Source organism: Syngnathus scovelli, chromosome 2, assembly GCF_024217435.2.
Source record: "Syngnathus scovelli strain Florida chromosome 2, RoL_Ssco_1.2, whole genome shotgun sequence".
NCBI lineage: Eukaryota > Metazoa > Chordata > Actinopteri > Syngnathiformes > Syngnathidae > Syngnathus > Syngnathus scovelli.
The window spans coordinates 17,879,271-17,896,791 of NC_090848.1; the positions used below are offsets into that span (position 1 = coordinate 17,879,271).

Consider the following 17,521-nt stretch of genomic DNA (forward strand, 5'->3'; position numbering starts at 1 on the left):
AAGTAACACGGGAAGCGGAAGTAAACAAGGACGACACTCAGCAAAATTGCATTACGGCTAAACAATGACAGTAGCTTTATGATGTTCATGACATGTAGTTTAAAATGTTTTCACTTTGATTTGGTGGCGACTTCTTGTATTTTATCCGGTTTAATCAAAACTGCCACGGATTTTATGTCTTTTAGAATTAAGACAGCACACTGTGGTTTATCCAGGGGTGCACCAACCACCCTAATGAGAACATGTACGCGATATTGAAGATGCAAAGATGGATGGATAATTCAAGTACTTAATAAGGCAATGCAATACAACGCAGATGCAGCAAAAGATTCAGATATTCTTTGACACACATCTGCGTCGCTACAAAATCAAATGGCAGGACACAATCTAGAATGAAGAATTGTGGGAGAGTGAGGCAGGAGCCAGTGGCCAAGCAGATACTGAGAAGAAAAAAGGGCTGGATCGGACACAATTTCAGGAAGCTGCCTCCACACACCAAGACCTGACCTGACCATAGTTCAGAACATATAGTGCCATCTAAAATAGGTATACATTTTAATACAGAAATGCCACCCTAACACTCCCAATGTCATTCTGCAGTGTCATAGCTGATATTTCTATAGCCGCATTCAGCAGAAAATGTCTGGACTGGTTCAGAAAGAATGAGAAATCTGTGAGCTATGCAAAATCTTTTGTTACACATGCCAGATACTGTCACTATCAGATGAAGCTCTACTGGAAAAAAAGACATTGACAGCGCATTCTAGCTGATCAGCATTGAAGCTGTACAGTTTTTTTTTTTTTTTTTTATTTAACAGACTCACTGCCATCCATCCATGTGTTTTCTATATTGGTTGTCCTCATTAGAGTTGTGGGTGAGTTGAGCCTGACTGTATGTCGCACAGCACGTAGTAGCCTGGTCGCCAGCCTGTCATCATGTGCATCAAGACAAACACGCATCTTCACAAATGTGGACAATTTAAGGGTCTCCTACCTCCCTAACATGGATGTTTTCTGAATGTGGGAGGAAGCTGGAGTAGGCCATGCAAGCTGCATCCAGGAGGGCCTCAAACCCAGAACCGTTCGACTGTATGACAGACATGCAAACAATATAATCAAATTTAAAAGCAATTTCAATCCAATTGCTTACAGAGTGGTAATGGAGACAATCTGAATAAAATGAAAATTCAAAGAGCGTATTAGGATGATTTATTTCCCCACTCAGCTTTGTTGCATCTTGATTCATCATTTATAAATATCCGGTGAGCTACAGGATTGCAATGGTGCAAAACCAGACACCATATGATCTAATGGGGGTGATTTGTCCATATATCACAACATTACATAATGCTGAAATAATCCAAGTCAAGCAGGGCGAGAACAACAGATTAGCGAGTCTCTCTCTCTCTCTCTCTCTCTCTCTCTCTCTCTCTCTCTCTCTCTCTCTCTCTCTCTCCCTCCTCTCTGTCAGCCTGGTGCTGGAGAACAGGAGGTGGAGGCTGCACTGCGCTGCTGTCGGATCGGTTCGTTGCGGTTTGGAGCGGGACTTTTGCGCTTTTCCTCTAGTGCGTCTTTTCCCGGTGCGCTCTCGGACAGCATGGTGTCATCGTCATCACCATCAAAATCATGACTATTGCTCCCGTTTTCATCTGCATCAGGCAAGCACTTTTACTTTGTTGTTCCTGGTATCATCGGATGACAAGGAGCGCTCCTTTAAATAACATTTGAAAAACTCTGGGGTCGATTTCCACTGAGGACAAACTGATTTTGTTCGGTTCTTTTGAACACACGTGAAGATGGATCCCTCAAATTTCCTGCTGAGCACTTTGGCTCTGCTCTTTGTCGGAAGAAATCTTTTCACCAGGTGAGTTCATCATTGATTTGATTTTTCCAAGATATTGTTATATTTGAACTGATTGGTGGAAGATCTTGCTGTTTGCTTGTAAAGAGTTCATTAAATAGGTGCGAAAAGTTGGACACAGCCCAACAGAAAACTACTGCATATGGGATTATTTTGATGTGCGTTCATTAAATCAACACATGATTTTTCTTCTCTCCCTTACTGTTAGAGTTCGTAGGAATTCATCCTTCCGGCTGCAGGTCTACATTAATAAATAGATACTATTACACGGAAGTGAATGTGAACAGCAGCAAAAATAGTCGGCAACGTTGAATGAGGCAAAATAATTACTGATGAATAGGCTAGGGACTGTAACAACTATGCATGAAAAATGTTACTTTGGTTATACATTGTACTGCATGGATACATACATCCATATACAATAGTATGAATGGGAAGCAAAAGTAAAAATAGCTTTGTACTAGCCTGCATGGAAAGCATTTGAGAATGAAATAAACATTAACATAATTAACTCTGGATACACATTTACATAATTAACACTGGATTAACACTGGATTGATGACTACCATGAATTTGAAACAAAATGAACAAAATTTGACCATTTTACCACGATTGGATAATTTCACTTGTTTTTCTAATTTTAGGGTGAACATTTTTTGATAATTCCTAAATGTTTGGCACAAACACAGCACTGTTCATCACCAAAAGAAGATCAGTGAAGAATAGTGGTGGCAGTATGTGCAAGTCACTTGAGTTCAGGTTATACAGTCAGTTGGGCACAATAATGGTGGAAAGGATTAGTTATGATGTATTTTGCTGGCAGTTGAACAGGAGTGTGTGGACCTTTTATATCCACTGTGCATACATGTATGTCATATTTTATCACAAGTGCTATTTGTACATTTTATTTAAGTCACATGCACCAAAGACCCGACAGCTTGCTTTATTTCTGTGCTGATGGACTCAATGACACAATTTGCATAATACATATGCATAGAAGGAGGTGACTTGTTTGTTATGGAGATGAATGCCAAATGAGTTGGGCAGGTGCACCCGTGTGTAGTGGTTACAATGTCACTTAGACTCACTCACACATCCGGGCCTGGCCAATAGGGGTCAAACATTAGGTGATGGAAGAGACTAAGCCTCTCATGTGTAAATATCTCAGTGGAGGTAACACAGTATGCTATTGGTCTAGGCTCGCTATATTATTCAATTCAATTGTTCAGTGGTGTCTTGCGATATGAGCTTAATTAGTTCCGTGAAAACGCCCGTAACTCAAAACAATCTCAAATCATCCTTTCCCAATGGATGCAAATGCAAATTATTTTATTGCCCCCCCCAAAAAAAAATAAAATAAAACAGCAGCATTTTTAGGATGTAATTTATTTCAGGTGCAATTTCCCCAATGATTCAAATAGCATATCGTGTCTAGTTGACTTTTAAATTGAAGCTGAACGCTACCTAAGGTTTTGGTTGAATTTGATCAAAACACTGTTTTCAGTCCCCTGGCTCTTCACTGTCAGTCCATTTTTTTTCTTTCTCTCTCCAACTAGTCACTGTATTATTTTCTTCTCAGTACATTGCAAAGTGTAGGCTGTGCTTTTTCCACCTCGCTGTGTGTCAGCTCTCTTGCGCTCGGACACTCACGCTTACAGTTGCAGCCTGCCTGCATCACTACAGCCACCCACTCATTCGAGAAAATAATGACTCTTTCTTGCGCCTCCATTTCAGCAAAGTTGCTTGTGGCTAAAGTTAGGACTTTGCCGCCATTTTCTATCCCAGATGTTTTTTGCTGTTGAGCTGTTACCTTTCAAATCATCACCCTGAGTCGGTAACTAATAATAGATGGTTTCTTTTGGATATGCAAGGAATAGTGTGGTAGAAAGCAGCATCTGGTGAAATCGTTCAGAGCATCCATGGTAAATCAGTACAGTGCATGATCATGAGTAATTGTGCTGTTGGTTTAAGCATGTGCAAATTCTCAATTTTTATATGTGCTTTTAATGCCTTGATCAGTTTTTCATTGCTTTACACAGTGCAGGACACATTTCTACAAAGTTACTTGAGCGCTGGTGGTCGTGAGCTACTGTAGCAACCAATAAATCTGAAGTTGGGATCAGGCAATTAAATCTTTCACTTTGTGCTACTACATTCTGCGTGCATTTGGGCCACATAGACCAGTGACCCATCGGATTCAGCAAATAGAGTTGTGAAAAAGAGTACCGTAATTTCCGGACTATAAGTCGCGTTTTTTTCCATAGTTTGGGTGGGGGGGGCGACTTATACTCAGGAGCGACTTATATGTTTTTTTTCAAAATTATTTACTTGATTATTAACACATCACTTACTTACAAGTATAGTTGACCACTTCCCATGTTATTTTTAGTATAGTTGATCACTTCACATGCTTTTATATCTTTATCTTGAACATATTCAAAACATAAAAAAATAGAGAAAACATCAAATAAAGCAATTGACACTTTAAAGCGCCATATCCAAGTCCACTGTCTGCTGTATGTACACTTGCTCCATTTTTGCCCCTCTTATATTTATTATTATTTATTATTATTTGTTTATTTATTCAACACTCTTATTTATTCATTGTTTGTGCCTTCTTGTTTTTTTTGTGTTGCTTGTATGCATATGTGTACTATCTCACAGAGGGATAGTGGGAACGTAATTTCAATCTCTTTGTGTGTCTTGGTATATGAAAAAAATCGACAATAAAGCAGACTTTGACTTTGATAAAACAACCAAATAAACAAAACAAAAAACTACATCTAAAAAAAATTATATTTTCAGACGAAACTGGATGAGGGCGCTCTAAATTTCACCGTTGGCCGTGACTCATCAACTGGGCGGGCTTAAGAAAAATGGCACCAAAAAGAAACTCATATTTTGCAGGTTACAAACTTCAAGTTGTAAAATATGCAGCTGAAAACAGTAAGCGAGCAGCAGAAAGAAAGTTTGGAGAACCGTGATGTACCAAGGGAATACTATTTCAAGTGACATCAGTGGCACGGCGCGGCGGTTGTTTACATAAAGGACAAACGTACCCACGGAAGGACTACCGGCATCATTAGCAGTGATCATTTCTAAGTAACACGGAGGATAAAGAGTTTGAAGGAATTAAGGATTTGGAGTGACATAGAAGGTTTGAAAAACTATTATGGCTTTTACGCACGCCCGGTCCTACTCTACTGAGTCGGGGGCCGGCGCTCGGCCGAGTGGCTGTCCGCTAACGGTGCATGGGGCTCGGACATGACCATTACGCACGCCCGGTCCTATGCCATGGAGCTCTCGTGTCTGGAAGTCCACGCCGCCACGCGCTTGGAAGTTTGTTTTGTTGAATAAAGAGCCGTTTACCAAACCCACGTCTATCCTTGTACTTTGTTAACGCTACAATATAGTTATATACTAGATCTGTGGAATAAAGACGAGGTTGACGTCAGGGCGCACGCGCGGCGATGTTGACAAAGGACGAGGAATTTGATCGATGGATTTAAAGTGCACGGATGGTTTGATAATATTATTGCTTATATTATAGTTATTTGAAATATAGTTTATCTATCGTTTTATGGGCCTGTGGAATATTTTGAAGTGCAAGCGCCCTCAGCCGCGCGCACCCATTGTTGACAAAGAACGATCGATGGATTTAATGAATTGGAGTGACACCGATGATTTTATAAACATGTTATTCATGTAATAGTTGTCCTTAATCACTCTATATGTTACGTCAGGCCCGTTCTCAGCTCTTTGTTTGTGTTTGTCACGTTAGCATACCTATCGTTTAGCCTGTTGTTGCTATCGTTTAGCCTGTCGTTGCTATCGTTTAGCCTGTTGTTGCTCGTTCATGACTGTTTTTGGTGTGGGATTTTGTCTAATAAATCGCGCCCCACTTTTCACTTTTTGGGGCATTTTATGGCTGGTGCGACTTATACTCCGGAGCGACTTATAGTCCGGAAAATACGGTAGCTCCTTATGTCTAGCAAATGGCACCTTCTTTGTAAATCACAATGCTGCCACATACGGTACAAGAGTGCAAACATGTTGCCCAGCATTTGCTTTTCCAATGCTTTTTCAATGCTTTTCCAATGCTTTTCCAAACCTGTTGAGGATGATTTGGGCTGGGTGCATTTCTTTTCTACCGAGTGTTGCTCTCATACTATAGTGGTAGGTTGGACACTCACAAGGATCCCTCACACATTGGCTACTTTTAGATCGCATCCAATGTAGCCGTGATGTCAAGATGAAGACTGCTCTGTGCGAAAAAAATGTGTCAAAAAGTGTATTTATTTATTTTTTACAATATGTCCTTTGGAGAGGACAACGGGACTTGGTTGTGGCAAATGTGAAAAGCCTAGGATGTCGTCTTTAAGGGCCAACAGAAACTAAGACAGTAGCATGTATGTAATACGGACTAAAAACATCGAAACACATATGTCCTCTACAGAGGACAAAAATGGGTCTCAGGAGGCTATGGAAAATTCAGGTCCAGAATGTAAGATCCTGCCATAGTTTGGATTAAGGCAATTTGTGGGATGACTTAAGGCAGTAGGCGTTTCACAAAATGGAAGAATACAGAAATGGATCTTCGACCATTCCTCTTTGCACAGTCTCTCAAACTTAGGGGTCGCCAACTGTTTTGAGGCACAGAGCTACTTCCTCAGTACTGATTAACACAAAAGGCTACTTGTTTGGGATATACTTTTGAAAAAAAAGTTTGCTTAAAATACCTTGAGTTATGTTAATTGTTAAATGGCGTTATTAATAATGTTATCATTAATAATTAATTTAGGTGAAGGTTTATGATTTTCTTTCCTAACAATTTAAAAACAGATACATATCAATATGCAGCACATTTCTATTATTTTCAGCCAGTATTCACATTTTCAAGTGATCACTTGCACACCATCCCAAGGAAATTACAATATCTAATTTTAAAAGAGTTCCCTGGGCTACTCCTGTTATCCATGAGCAACTCTTTGGTGACACCTGCTCTAAATCATCAAGCAACCTGGGTCAGATCAAATGCCTGTAAAAGATAAATTGGAATCCATTAACATTGTTTGTAATGCGCCTATTTTATTGAACTCAGAGTAAAAGTTAATGCTGACATGTGCAATGTCATCAGTGCACTTATTTAGTGTACAGTTTTAAATGCTAGGCAGGTTTTTTTTAATGCAATTAGATAATTTGTTCATTTGCATACTGCTGAACTTAAAGCCCATTAAATTTAAAGAGTGTCTCCAATGGAGGATCAGGGGCCTGCGTGTGTGTTACTAGACGTGCCACTGTCTAAATCTAATTAGGTCTCAAAGCTTTTGCTGCGCATCAAATTCATCCAAAGATGTTGGCTGACACACAGAGACGGGTGAAGATCCAGGCCTTGAGAGAGAGGAAGAGCTGAAGAGAGGAAATTGACTCTCTGAATTGTTTGTCATGGATGGAGGGGTGCAAATGTTTAATACTCCTCCCCTGGGGAGCAATCAAATGTGTAACCCTGCACGTGTCTTTGAAGAGCACATATTCTATTTTCGACAGCTGTACAGTAAGTTGAACAGTTTCTCATGCTATTAAATGAGAAAGTGTCTCCAAATTTATTCATGGGTATACTGTACCTACTACCACCTACTGTACTCTGCAAAATTGCATCACAGTACATACCCATACCCAATTTGACACCACTTTTGCCTTTTTTCCACATTGTATTAGGCAAGAAGGGAGCGGTACCAATTTAGTTTGTGAAAATTGTGCTGTTTTTTTTTTTTTTCAAATTTTCATACATTATTTTGTTTATTTGTGAATAATTCATTTATGGAACATTTCATGTGGAGGTTTGAGAGCGAAGAAATGTCTGCCAAAGACAAACTATGTGGCTTATCTAATATGGGCTGTAATATATCATTAGCCTAACAGCATAATTGCCCCAGTCATTTTCAAATACCAATGACTTTGTTAAAATTAGTATTGTTCATAGTAATTGGCAAAAGTTAAATGATGCAATTAATTTGTTTGTTGAAGTTGTGTTTTTTTTCTTGCTTTTTATTTGATAAATGTTCAAATAGTACCACATCTAGACAACTATGCTATTGAATTAACGATTTGCAGTACGCGAGATGTGATGACTAACTGAAGCCTGTTTGACCTTGTTGTGTCAACAAAATCTCCTGTGAAGGAAAAAGAATATGCCTCATGTCCACATTTAGAAGTGATCATTTTGTGAACACAATCCAGGAGTCACGCAGTGATTAATACATTTGCACAATGATCCCATTTATTTCAGACATGGCAGTTGTGATTGCCAAGCTAAAAATACCGCTTCTGCTCACTAAGGGAATGATGGCAGGAATACCATTTAGTTGCTGCTCATGTGGATGAATAATTTCAAATATTTGCTCTCCATACGAGTTGAAAGTCACACTTCCGTGTAGCTGCAATGCTGTGAAGGTGATTTTCATCAAATGTTATGCACTTTTTGCAAAGGTCACTGTGATGTTTTGTCTTCCATCAAGGCCTCGTGTATTTCTCATTCAATGTCGCCCATGGACATTATGAATGTCAGCCTCGTGTGTGCTTCCATTTATTTTCTGCAAGTTGTCCCGTATCAAAGTCAGTCTATGGTATGAGGTCTTTGTATTGAGTGAAAACTCATTATGGAATATGCGCCTCTCATGGCAGGATGGAGGAGACTTGACATTCTGTCAAGTGCAACAAGATGCAGAGTGTGCTATTTATTTGTAGGAGACATGTCGACGCTCTTCTCAGGCTTACCGTTTTAAAATGCAAAACTGCCATCTAGTGGTTTTACAGCTGTACTGCTGGAAGATGCCATACCCATACCCAAGATGAATGGATGGATAATATAATAAGAAAGAGTGACAAATTTAGGAAAAATATGAAAGTAAAAGGAAAACTGTGTAGACTATTTTATGAATTTGAATTCAAAATGTAACCAGGGTGAAAAAAAACACACAAAAAAATAACGAACAAAACATAATATCTTTTTTTTTTCTTATCTTGGATTAAATTTGTAGCTATATTTGAGTCCTATTTTACAGCTGACTGACTATGATGACTGCTGTGTTTACTTTTTTGTCTCCTTCAGGGCCATGCTGAGTGACATTGGGGACTATGTAGGTACAGACATTGAAATATCCTGGTTACCTAATCTGGATGAGCTCATGAAGGGCTATGCCAGAAACTTTCGCCCTGGGATAGGAGGTGAGTATGAGATCTACTGCTTGTGGCATTGGTTCACATTTCATCCCCTGACATTTGCAGCCATCCTTACCATAACTTGACCTTAGATACACTAACGTGTTTTTTTTTTAATATATCATTATTTAGTGAGATTCTTTGCGTATGTATCGGGTGTATATAATTATAAGAATAAAAAGCCGGACACAGTGTTGATGAGGATGGAAAAATGCACTTTGCTAAGAATGGCTGCAAGATGTGACCCATCCAATGACCACACGGATAGATTTCTCAATCTCACAGCTTAACTCAGTTGTGCAAAAGTGCACAATGACCATCATCATGCAGCACCCTGTCCTAAATGCAGACTGATGGATGGAACGTTGCAATTTTATGTAATATAATTAAAGAAATAACATGAAAAATAATATGAAGCAGTGCTCTGACCATTCAGGAATCAAATCTGTTGTGTGCTGCCATTCCCCTCATTCAAGTCGCTTACTTGATATACATAACTTCACAAAGATGGATTTACAAGTACAGTATGCTTTGGATCATGATACTTCACACTAGCAACAATGAAACGCCAACAGTTGAAACAAGGATACGTTGTTAGGATCGTCTATATGGTCTCATGTTATTAATAATATTTTAGTTTTTCGCATGACTCGCACCGCTGTCATATTTCTGCATTTGTGACTCTCATTTTGATGTTGCGAGTGACTTAAAGAGAGATGTTATTTGTTTAAGGCTTGTTGCATCATCTTTCTAGAATACTGCATGTGTTACAAGACCAGGGCCGACTAACATTTTCATACTGTGGAACCTCTGCAGTTCCCATAGGAACTGTTCCTCTTTCTTCTTCATATTCTCTCGTGATTGGGGATTGAATTCTCCAATTGAGCCAGTGAGAACTGCAGCTGGGTAATTCCGTCTTTGTCATTTTTCAGGAGAGCGATTTAAAGTTTTATGGCCGCAGTAAAATCTGAGAAATGTATATCTTGCCAATTTATATAACAAAGATTATTTGTGCTGGACTCTTGTTGTGGCAATCTCATCGCACACCCCATCCATGACCCCCACCACCGCCATCTTTACTGCTTTTCCAGGCATCTCAGTTCAGTTGGTACCTTTCTGCTTTAGATTTGTCTCAGTGTCTTTCTTCCAGCTGGTGTGAGGCCAGCCTCTCTTTCCCAGCGGGTTACAGGTCAGGGCTTGGCCCTACATTCTCAGCGTATCTGCTTGGCCATTGTTTCCATTCCCTTCCACAATTCTTCATTGGTCTTTGGACATGTACGGGAATTTGCAGTCACCCATGTATGGGATAAATTGGTGTGGGCTAACAATGCTACCTGTAAACAAGACAAACTATCACCAAAGTACTCTGTGGCAACACCACCCTCGAACATCCTCAATGAGCCAATATCAGTAGCCACATCTGTCTGCACCCAGCTGTAACGCCTGACTTTTGTGTACTTATTTATTTTTCAAACTTGGTCTTTCGCTTTCTCTTCATGGCATGTTCATATTCATGGACAACAATGAAGCACTCTAAAGTGGCCACGCCAGCCTGAAGCCCCGGTCCAAATGCTGGTGGTCCAGCAAAGTCAGACTTCCCCCTTTGCTCTACTGCCTTCCTCCGCCTGATGTGCATGCACTCACAACTGACAACGAGAGGCTCTATATCAGCCATGCCTGTGGTCTATCTGGAGGGAATATGCATTTTTGTGGTGTCGACATAGCCAGCTAACTCACTACATGTCACAATAGTGCCAGATAATCACCAACAAAGGTGCGTCACTCCTTAGGTAGTGAGGGAGGGGCAATTCTTGCAGGATGCCCTAGCGTGTCATTGGGTGCTGATTTAGCTACACCCCTAAAATCAGGAAAACTTAAACTGTTAAAAGCAGTTTAACACTCTTTCCCCACAAATGTGGATTGCATATTTTTTAGCAATTATCTTCCGACATGTACTGTATTTCAAAACATATCTCTGCATTTCCTTTACAAAGTATATATTATAAGCAAGAATCCACATTGAGAATGTAAAGATTGCCAGTTCATTGGAGCATCACAACACTATAGAGGCCTACTCTACTCTTAAGACCTTGATAAGCACAGTTTAGTAAACACGTCATTATAAATAATCCCAAAGCACTCGTGCAATGCATAGCCAATGGAGTTTGACTTGCCATAAACAGTTCCCGAAAAGAAGGTGCTGAATGGTGGGGAATGGCTATGTATGATTCCATAATGTTCAGCATAAATGGCCTCTATGTTATGCATAACTGAGCTCCCCCGCTTATTCGTGCCTTCGAGCCTAGCCGGCGCGCTCTATGCTAATCATTTGGCAAACTGCGGAGTGCGAACCCAGCCACGTGTGTGTGAGTGTGTAATCATACTGTTTATGTGAGTGTGCATGAACGCCAGCTGAAGCTTGCCCTGTGTGAGCCCATGAAAGCTCAGTGGTGTTTATGACAGCCCGTGGTGTGATGTGCCACTTAGCATGGTTCAACTGGATGAAGCCTAATCTCTGTGCACCGTAGGAGTGATGGAGATGTGGGAGGAAAATAGATGTGCGATGTAGTAGTATGTGTGTGTTTGTGTTTGCTCTTCTCTTCTCACGTCTCCCCCCCGCAGGTCCACCCGTGAACGTGGCCATGGCAATCGAAGTGGCCAGTATCGATCACATCTCTGAAGCCAACATGGTAGAGTTGAGCATTTCCTTCATACGCACAGCAAATATCAACCCCTTGGAAAAGATTTGCTATTTTCGTAAGCCCGATTTATCCCTGTGAGGGCTTGGAAGCTCTTAGCTTGCACAAGTTTGACACATTGCCACATTGAGTTGTTTCATCACTTATTCCATCGTATGGAAAAAAATGACATCTGTTTGAAGAACCACGTTCATACCAGGCTTTGATTTTGTTGTAAACACGTTAACATGTGCAAAATCCACTGAGAACAATTATTTAATTCTGTGTAAAGACTTGACAAGAGCTGGGCATGGTTTGGTTGAAAAAAATCAACGTAATTCACAGTGGCACTTTATTCGTCTTTACGGTAGAGGTGAGAATGACAAAGGATAGGTTTCCCCCTAATACCAAGTGGTTCATTGTACTCCAATAACTCAATAATATGTTTCATTTGCCTGCATTTCAACATGTGTCCTTAAAAATTTAGTGAATTGCACTGAAAAAATCTTGCTTGTGGTTTATTTTTCGACAGGAGTACACCATGACCGTGTTCCTGCGGCAGAGCTGGCACGATGACCGCCTGTCCTACAACCACACCAACAAAACTCTGGGACTGGACAGCCGCTTCGTCGACAAGCTTTGGCTGCCCGACACCTTCATTGTCAATGCCAAATCCGCTTGGTTCCACGACGTTACCGTGGAGAACAAACTGATACGCCTGCAGCCCAATGGTGTCATTCTTTACAGCAGCCGGTACGAGCGCAATGTTGCCCATGAAAGCAGTTCAAGTGTTGATAAAGGAGGCATTCTTTTATACAGCCTTCAAATGTTTACACTTGAGAAAACATGAGTGCGCTGATGTCTCCTACTTACTGTGCCTCATTATTCATGCCACAAGAGCCGAATAAACACAGTTTCTATGGTAACCTCTTAAGTTTTTACTTGTTCGTCTCGAAGCGCCAGCAACCTCTGCAGCAGAATTGCACAACCTCACTACTGTCATGAAAGATGCATATCATTTCTCAATATCTTTACTAAAACCTGCAAGGCACCAGAAGAAGTGGAGAAAATCAAATACTTTTTGACAATGGACTGACCGTTATTTTCTAATTGTATGCTTGTGGTATTCATTCATTTGATACAAAATATTGACACATTCCTGAAAAACAATACAAGCATGATGAATACACTTCAAGGTTATTGATTAATTGATTTGTTTCCTCCCTGCCCAGAATTACCTCAACAGTGGCTTGTGACATGGACCTGACAAAGTATCCCATGGATGAACAAGAGTGCATGCTTGACCTGGAAAGCTGTAAGCTGCACATTCAATGCTTTATTTTTTCATTTGAGATACTCTTCCTGTACACAGGTTCCAGAACGGCCAAGCACCTAGCATACAATATAAGACACGTGTCATGTCTATACATTTTTTCATTGTATAGATTCTATACAATGAAAAAATGTAATGGAAAAGCAACCACACAGGACGGAGCCATGCCATTGGGTTACAGTGGAAAAGCAGTTTTAGACATCTTAATCAGATAAACTATAGTCTGCATTTATTTCATGGCTTAATTTTGAATATTATTATTATTTTTCTTATTTTATATAATTTTTCACGGGTGGTGCGGGAGAAGCAAGGTATGAATCAACTATGGTTTAGGTTGTTGAAGGGTGTGTGTGGCTTAGTTGTGGTACTCGTTTAAAAAAAACATCACAATTTCAGACTGAAGGCTAAAAAACCCTGAATATTGGATTGGTAGACCCCACATTCATGTAATCCATGCTTAACTTTGGTTGAACGTTTTGCATTTATCACTTGGCCTGGAAATAGCCTAAACTGTATTTATATTTTCTTCTGTTTTAGATGGTTACTCCTCAGAGGACATTGTGTACCACTGGTCGGAAAGCCAAAGGCATATTCACGGCCTGGACAAACTGGAACTCTCACAGTTTACCATCACAGACTATCGGTTTGTCACAGAGATGCTGAATTTCAAATCTGGTGAGTTTTCCTTTTAGTCAAATCTCTTGTTTTAAAGTGCATTGTGTAGTGCTGTGCTGTGACTTCCTCCTTTTGAAGCAAGATATTCTTTTGATTGAGTCCCCTTCTGTGGTTATATTCTATGCACAGAAGGAATGCATGAGGGCTTTCTTGGTGCTGAGCCACACGGAAGGATTAGGAGATGATAGGAGCAACAGTGAATAGCATGCATGTTGCCGTCGACAACTCTTGTTAATGTCTAACAATGTAAAGCTTCAACTCCACTAACTCACACAAACGGCAAGAAAGAAAATTCCCCAAGATCATCATGTCTGAAGAACAGCTGAATTTCAATTCACAAGACGTGTTCATAATTGATAATTACACTCTTTAAAAAAAAGCAATTAACCACTCACTGGTTGTCCTTTTCTTCTTAGCGGGAAGATTTCCAAGGCTCAGCCTTCGCTTCGAGCTGAGACGTAACCGAGGGGTGTACATCATCCAGTCATACATGCCCTCCATATTGCTGGTTGCCATGTCCTGGGTGTCCTTTTGGATCAGCCAATCAGCAGTCCCTGCTCGCGTGTCCTTAGGTTGGTATTGGACAAGTCAAAAAAATAAAATAAGAATTAATCAATAATTTACTGGTAGGTTTAAGGATTTACACAATGATTTAGTTATCATTAATGTTTTATTCAACAATTCACTGAGAACCCCATTCTGGAGAATGACTGTTGATGACTTGAATCGAACACTTGTATAGAAAAAAATATGCACACTTCTTGGTGGCAATCAGCAGAGGCACTGCTGATTCAGTTGCAACTAGTTTGGTGTCCTAAAATGTGCCATGACATCATCTATGTAGTGGTGTGCATAACACAGTGGATGACCAGGGTGGCAGGCCAATTTTGATGCTCCTCGAAACATAATTTGTCACTGGGGTTGGGGGCAGATCGAGTTTTACTAACTCTGTCACATTGATCACAGCAGGCTGCCCTTCATCCAGTCTGCCCCAGATGCTGCACTCTTGGCCCCACCCACTAGACACCCTTGCTTTGAAACACTAACCTGAGTTTGGAACCCTACTTTGAAATAAAACCACAGTTTGAAGCCCTAATTTGAAACCTTAACCTTTGGAACCCAACTTTAAATTGTAACCATAGTTTGAAACCCTTCTTTGAAAGCCTAACCCAAGTTTGAAACCTTTAGCCTAATTTAAAAGTCTACGATGAAACCTTAACCTTAATTTAAAAACCAAACTAAAATGAAGCATTAAAATAAAACTAACAGAAACTAATAAAACCACCCAAAAACTAGCTGAATTAAAAAAAACCGAGATGAAATACAAACTAATTATAGTCAAGATGAAATAAGTAATTATAGTGTAAAGCAAAATGTTTCTCAAATTGACTCGACTTTAGATGGCTCACAGCAGATAACCTAAACATGTATTGAAATTCCAAACTTGTCAAAAAGTCTCATATCCAGAAACTCAGTCCCATCTTCGTAAGCATCGACGTGACACGTGTGTCCCAACAGGTATCACGACCGTTCTCACTATGACCACCCTGATGGTGAGCGCCCGCTCCTCTCTGCCTCGCGCGTCAGCCATCAAGGCCCTGGACGTTTACTTCTGGATCTGCTACGTCTTTGTCTTTGCGGCTCTAATCGAGTACGCCTTCGCTCATTACAATGCCGACTACAGACTCAAAGAGAAAGCCAAGGTGAAGGCCAACAAGCTCGGCTCAGAGGTGAGGAATCCGTTACGTTCTGGTTTGGTCTCTCAGCCGTTAACTGCTGTGGGCGATGTTGTGAGTAATGAGTAGGCCTTCCCAACACAGACCTGCGCTGGCTTTTGAACCACAGAGCTGACGAACATCGATAGTACTGACCTTGGGCACAGCTATGGAATTCCATAGCATATGAAGGGAATATATAAAAGACAGGGCGTAATGGACATTTTATCATTCTGTTCCTCTCACTGGGCTAAAACGCCAACCTTCGCCATACACACACTCCAAGGACACCTCACAAGGTTTAAAATGGCATGATCTAATAAGATCACATGCAATTTTAGCCTTTTCGTAGAGGTAAAAAAGGTAACCAATACAAATATGTTTTTTTTTTAAATTATATCAATATAGAGGTATAAACTTTTTGTTGACTGGCATCAGAAACCCACTGTCTAAAAATGCACAACTTTCATTCAATTCGACTTTTAAGTTAACACATTCACTTTTATTCTGGAGAATGTTTTTCCTCTGTCTCCTTCATAAACTGAATGTTTTCATTTTCACTTTGATATTAAGAAGAGCAAAACAACAACAAATAAAAGTTTTGTGCAATTATGGGGGATTTTTTCTCTTAGAATTCTAGTTGAAATACACATTTCATGATTCCCGAGGGATTATTAATAGCTATAATTCAGACTATTTTTTTCTTTAGCGATTGCTTACAAACCTCTCCTTGTGTCCTTGCAGTCCATCGTGAAGAATGGCAAACAGGCCATGGTTCTGTTCTCCCTGTCCGTCACCGGTATGAACCAGGGCGTGGTCATTTCTAACCGCCACAGCCGCACGCAGCGTTCCAGCAACGAGATCCCTGGGGAGGCTGTCTTCGAGGAGTTCGAGTCTAGGAGGAGGTCCAGACAGATGAGAGAGAGTGAGGAAGAGAAGAAAAAGTGTTGTTCCAAGTGCGTTTGCAAGCCCATTGACGCCGACACTATTGACATCTATGCCAGGGCCGTGTTTCCTTTCACCTTTGCCGTGGTCAATGTGATCTACTGGGTAGCGTATACCATGTAAAAGGGAAGAAAATCATGGATGCTGATGGCTTCTGTCCAGGATGGACTGTATATATACGATACTGCTGGATCTGTGCCACATTAATGTTGGCAGTCTTATGCAGCTGAAACACGCTGCAGGGAACAGGAAAATAACTTTAGAGGGAATGACTTGTTTCAGCCAATGAAAATGGCAAATGCGACTTAAGGACAGATGGGACCTTCAAATCTAAACAGACACGGAATGCAAGTATGCAAGGTCACATGGTCCTGGACAGCTTTAATGAGTGCATCACCCTGCAGTAGTGACCCTTCCCCGAACACACACATACGCACGCACACACACGCACACACACACAGTATATCCTGCAAACTGTTGTTCGCTTAGACCCGCAAGTTCGAGTTTGAAGTAGGCCATGTGTAATCGTAGCACTCCTCGAATAAGGACAACAAGATGAGGTGTTCCCACTATTTTGCATGGCTGATAACTCTCTTATTCTCTTTCATCGCCATAGCTGTCAGGCCCTCTCGCACCTTATCCTTGTTGTGGAGCACCACAGGTTTCCTTCCAAATTAAATTTTTTGTTTTGAAAATGTCTGGAGGGTCTCCCTCCAGTTCTGTCATTTTCCTCACCATTAAAGGACTTCTTTGGCCACTGGTCTCAGTGTGTGTGCCTGTGCAAAACTGTCAAAAAAGATGCTGACACAAACTATACCCAACAGTGTGTGTCTTTTAGATAGTTTGGATTGTGTGACTACTGAAGAACTAAAATTATTATTCATGTGAAACAAAATATGTGACAGTTGACTCTTTATACCATGATCACATGTGGGGGATTTTCAAAAGCCTAAATCAAAGTAATTTCAAGTACTAAATAATACACATCATGACAAGGCCTTTGCCCTGATCATTTTGAGTTATTCAAAGGCTGACATGTCTTACATCATCATGAAGTCATCATTATGGATTCTGTTCGCCGCACGGTTTCCAT

At 40.5% G+C, this 17,521-nt stretch overlaps 1 protein-coding gene across 2 annotated transcripts; it reads left to right on the plus strand.

Annotated features, from left to right (window-relative positions):
* The first annotated feature begins 1,465 nt into the window (after nt 1-1,465).
* gabrd (gamma-aminobutyric acid type A receptor subunit delta) lies at nt 1,466-17,185 on the plus strand. 2 transcript variants are annotated; one of them, XM_049754918.1, is made up of 10 exons: nt 1,466-1,663; nt 1,749-1,864; nt 8,973-9,088; nt 11,705-11,772; nt 12,293-12,513; nt 12,993-13,075; nt 13,631-13,768; nt 14,185-14,340; nt 15,287-15,498; nt 16,228-17,185. In XM_049754918.1, the coding sequence occupies exons 2-10, from the start codon at nt 1,797-1,799 to the stop codon at nt 16,549-16,551; spliced, it is 1,386 nt and encodes a 461-aa protein (XP_049610875.1). In that variant the 5' UTR covers nt 1,466-1,663; nt 1,749-1,796; the 3' UTR covers nt 16,552-17,185. The 2 variants fall into 2 exon arrangements, with proteins under 2 accessions (XP_049610875.1, XP_049610874.1); XM_049754917.1 differs by having other exon boundaries at nt 1,466-1,864.
* The last annotated feature ends 336 nt before the right edge of the window (nt 17,186-17,521 follow it).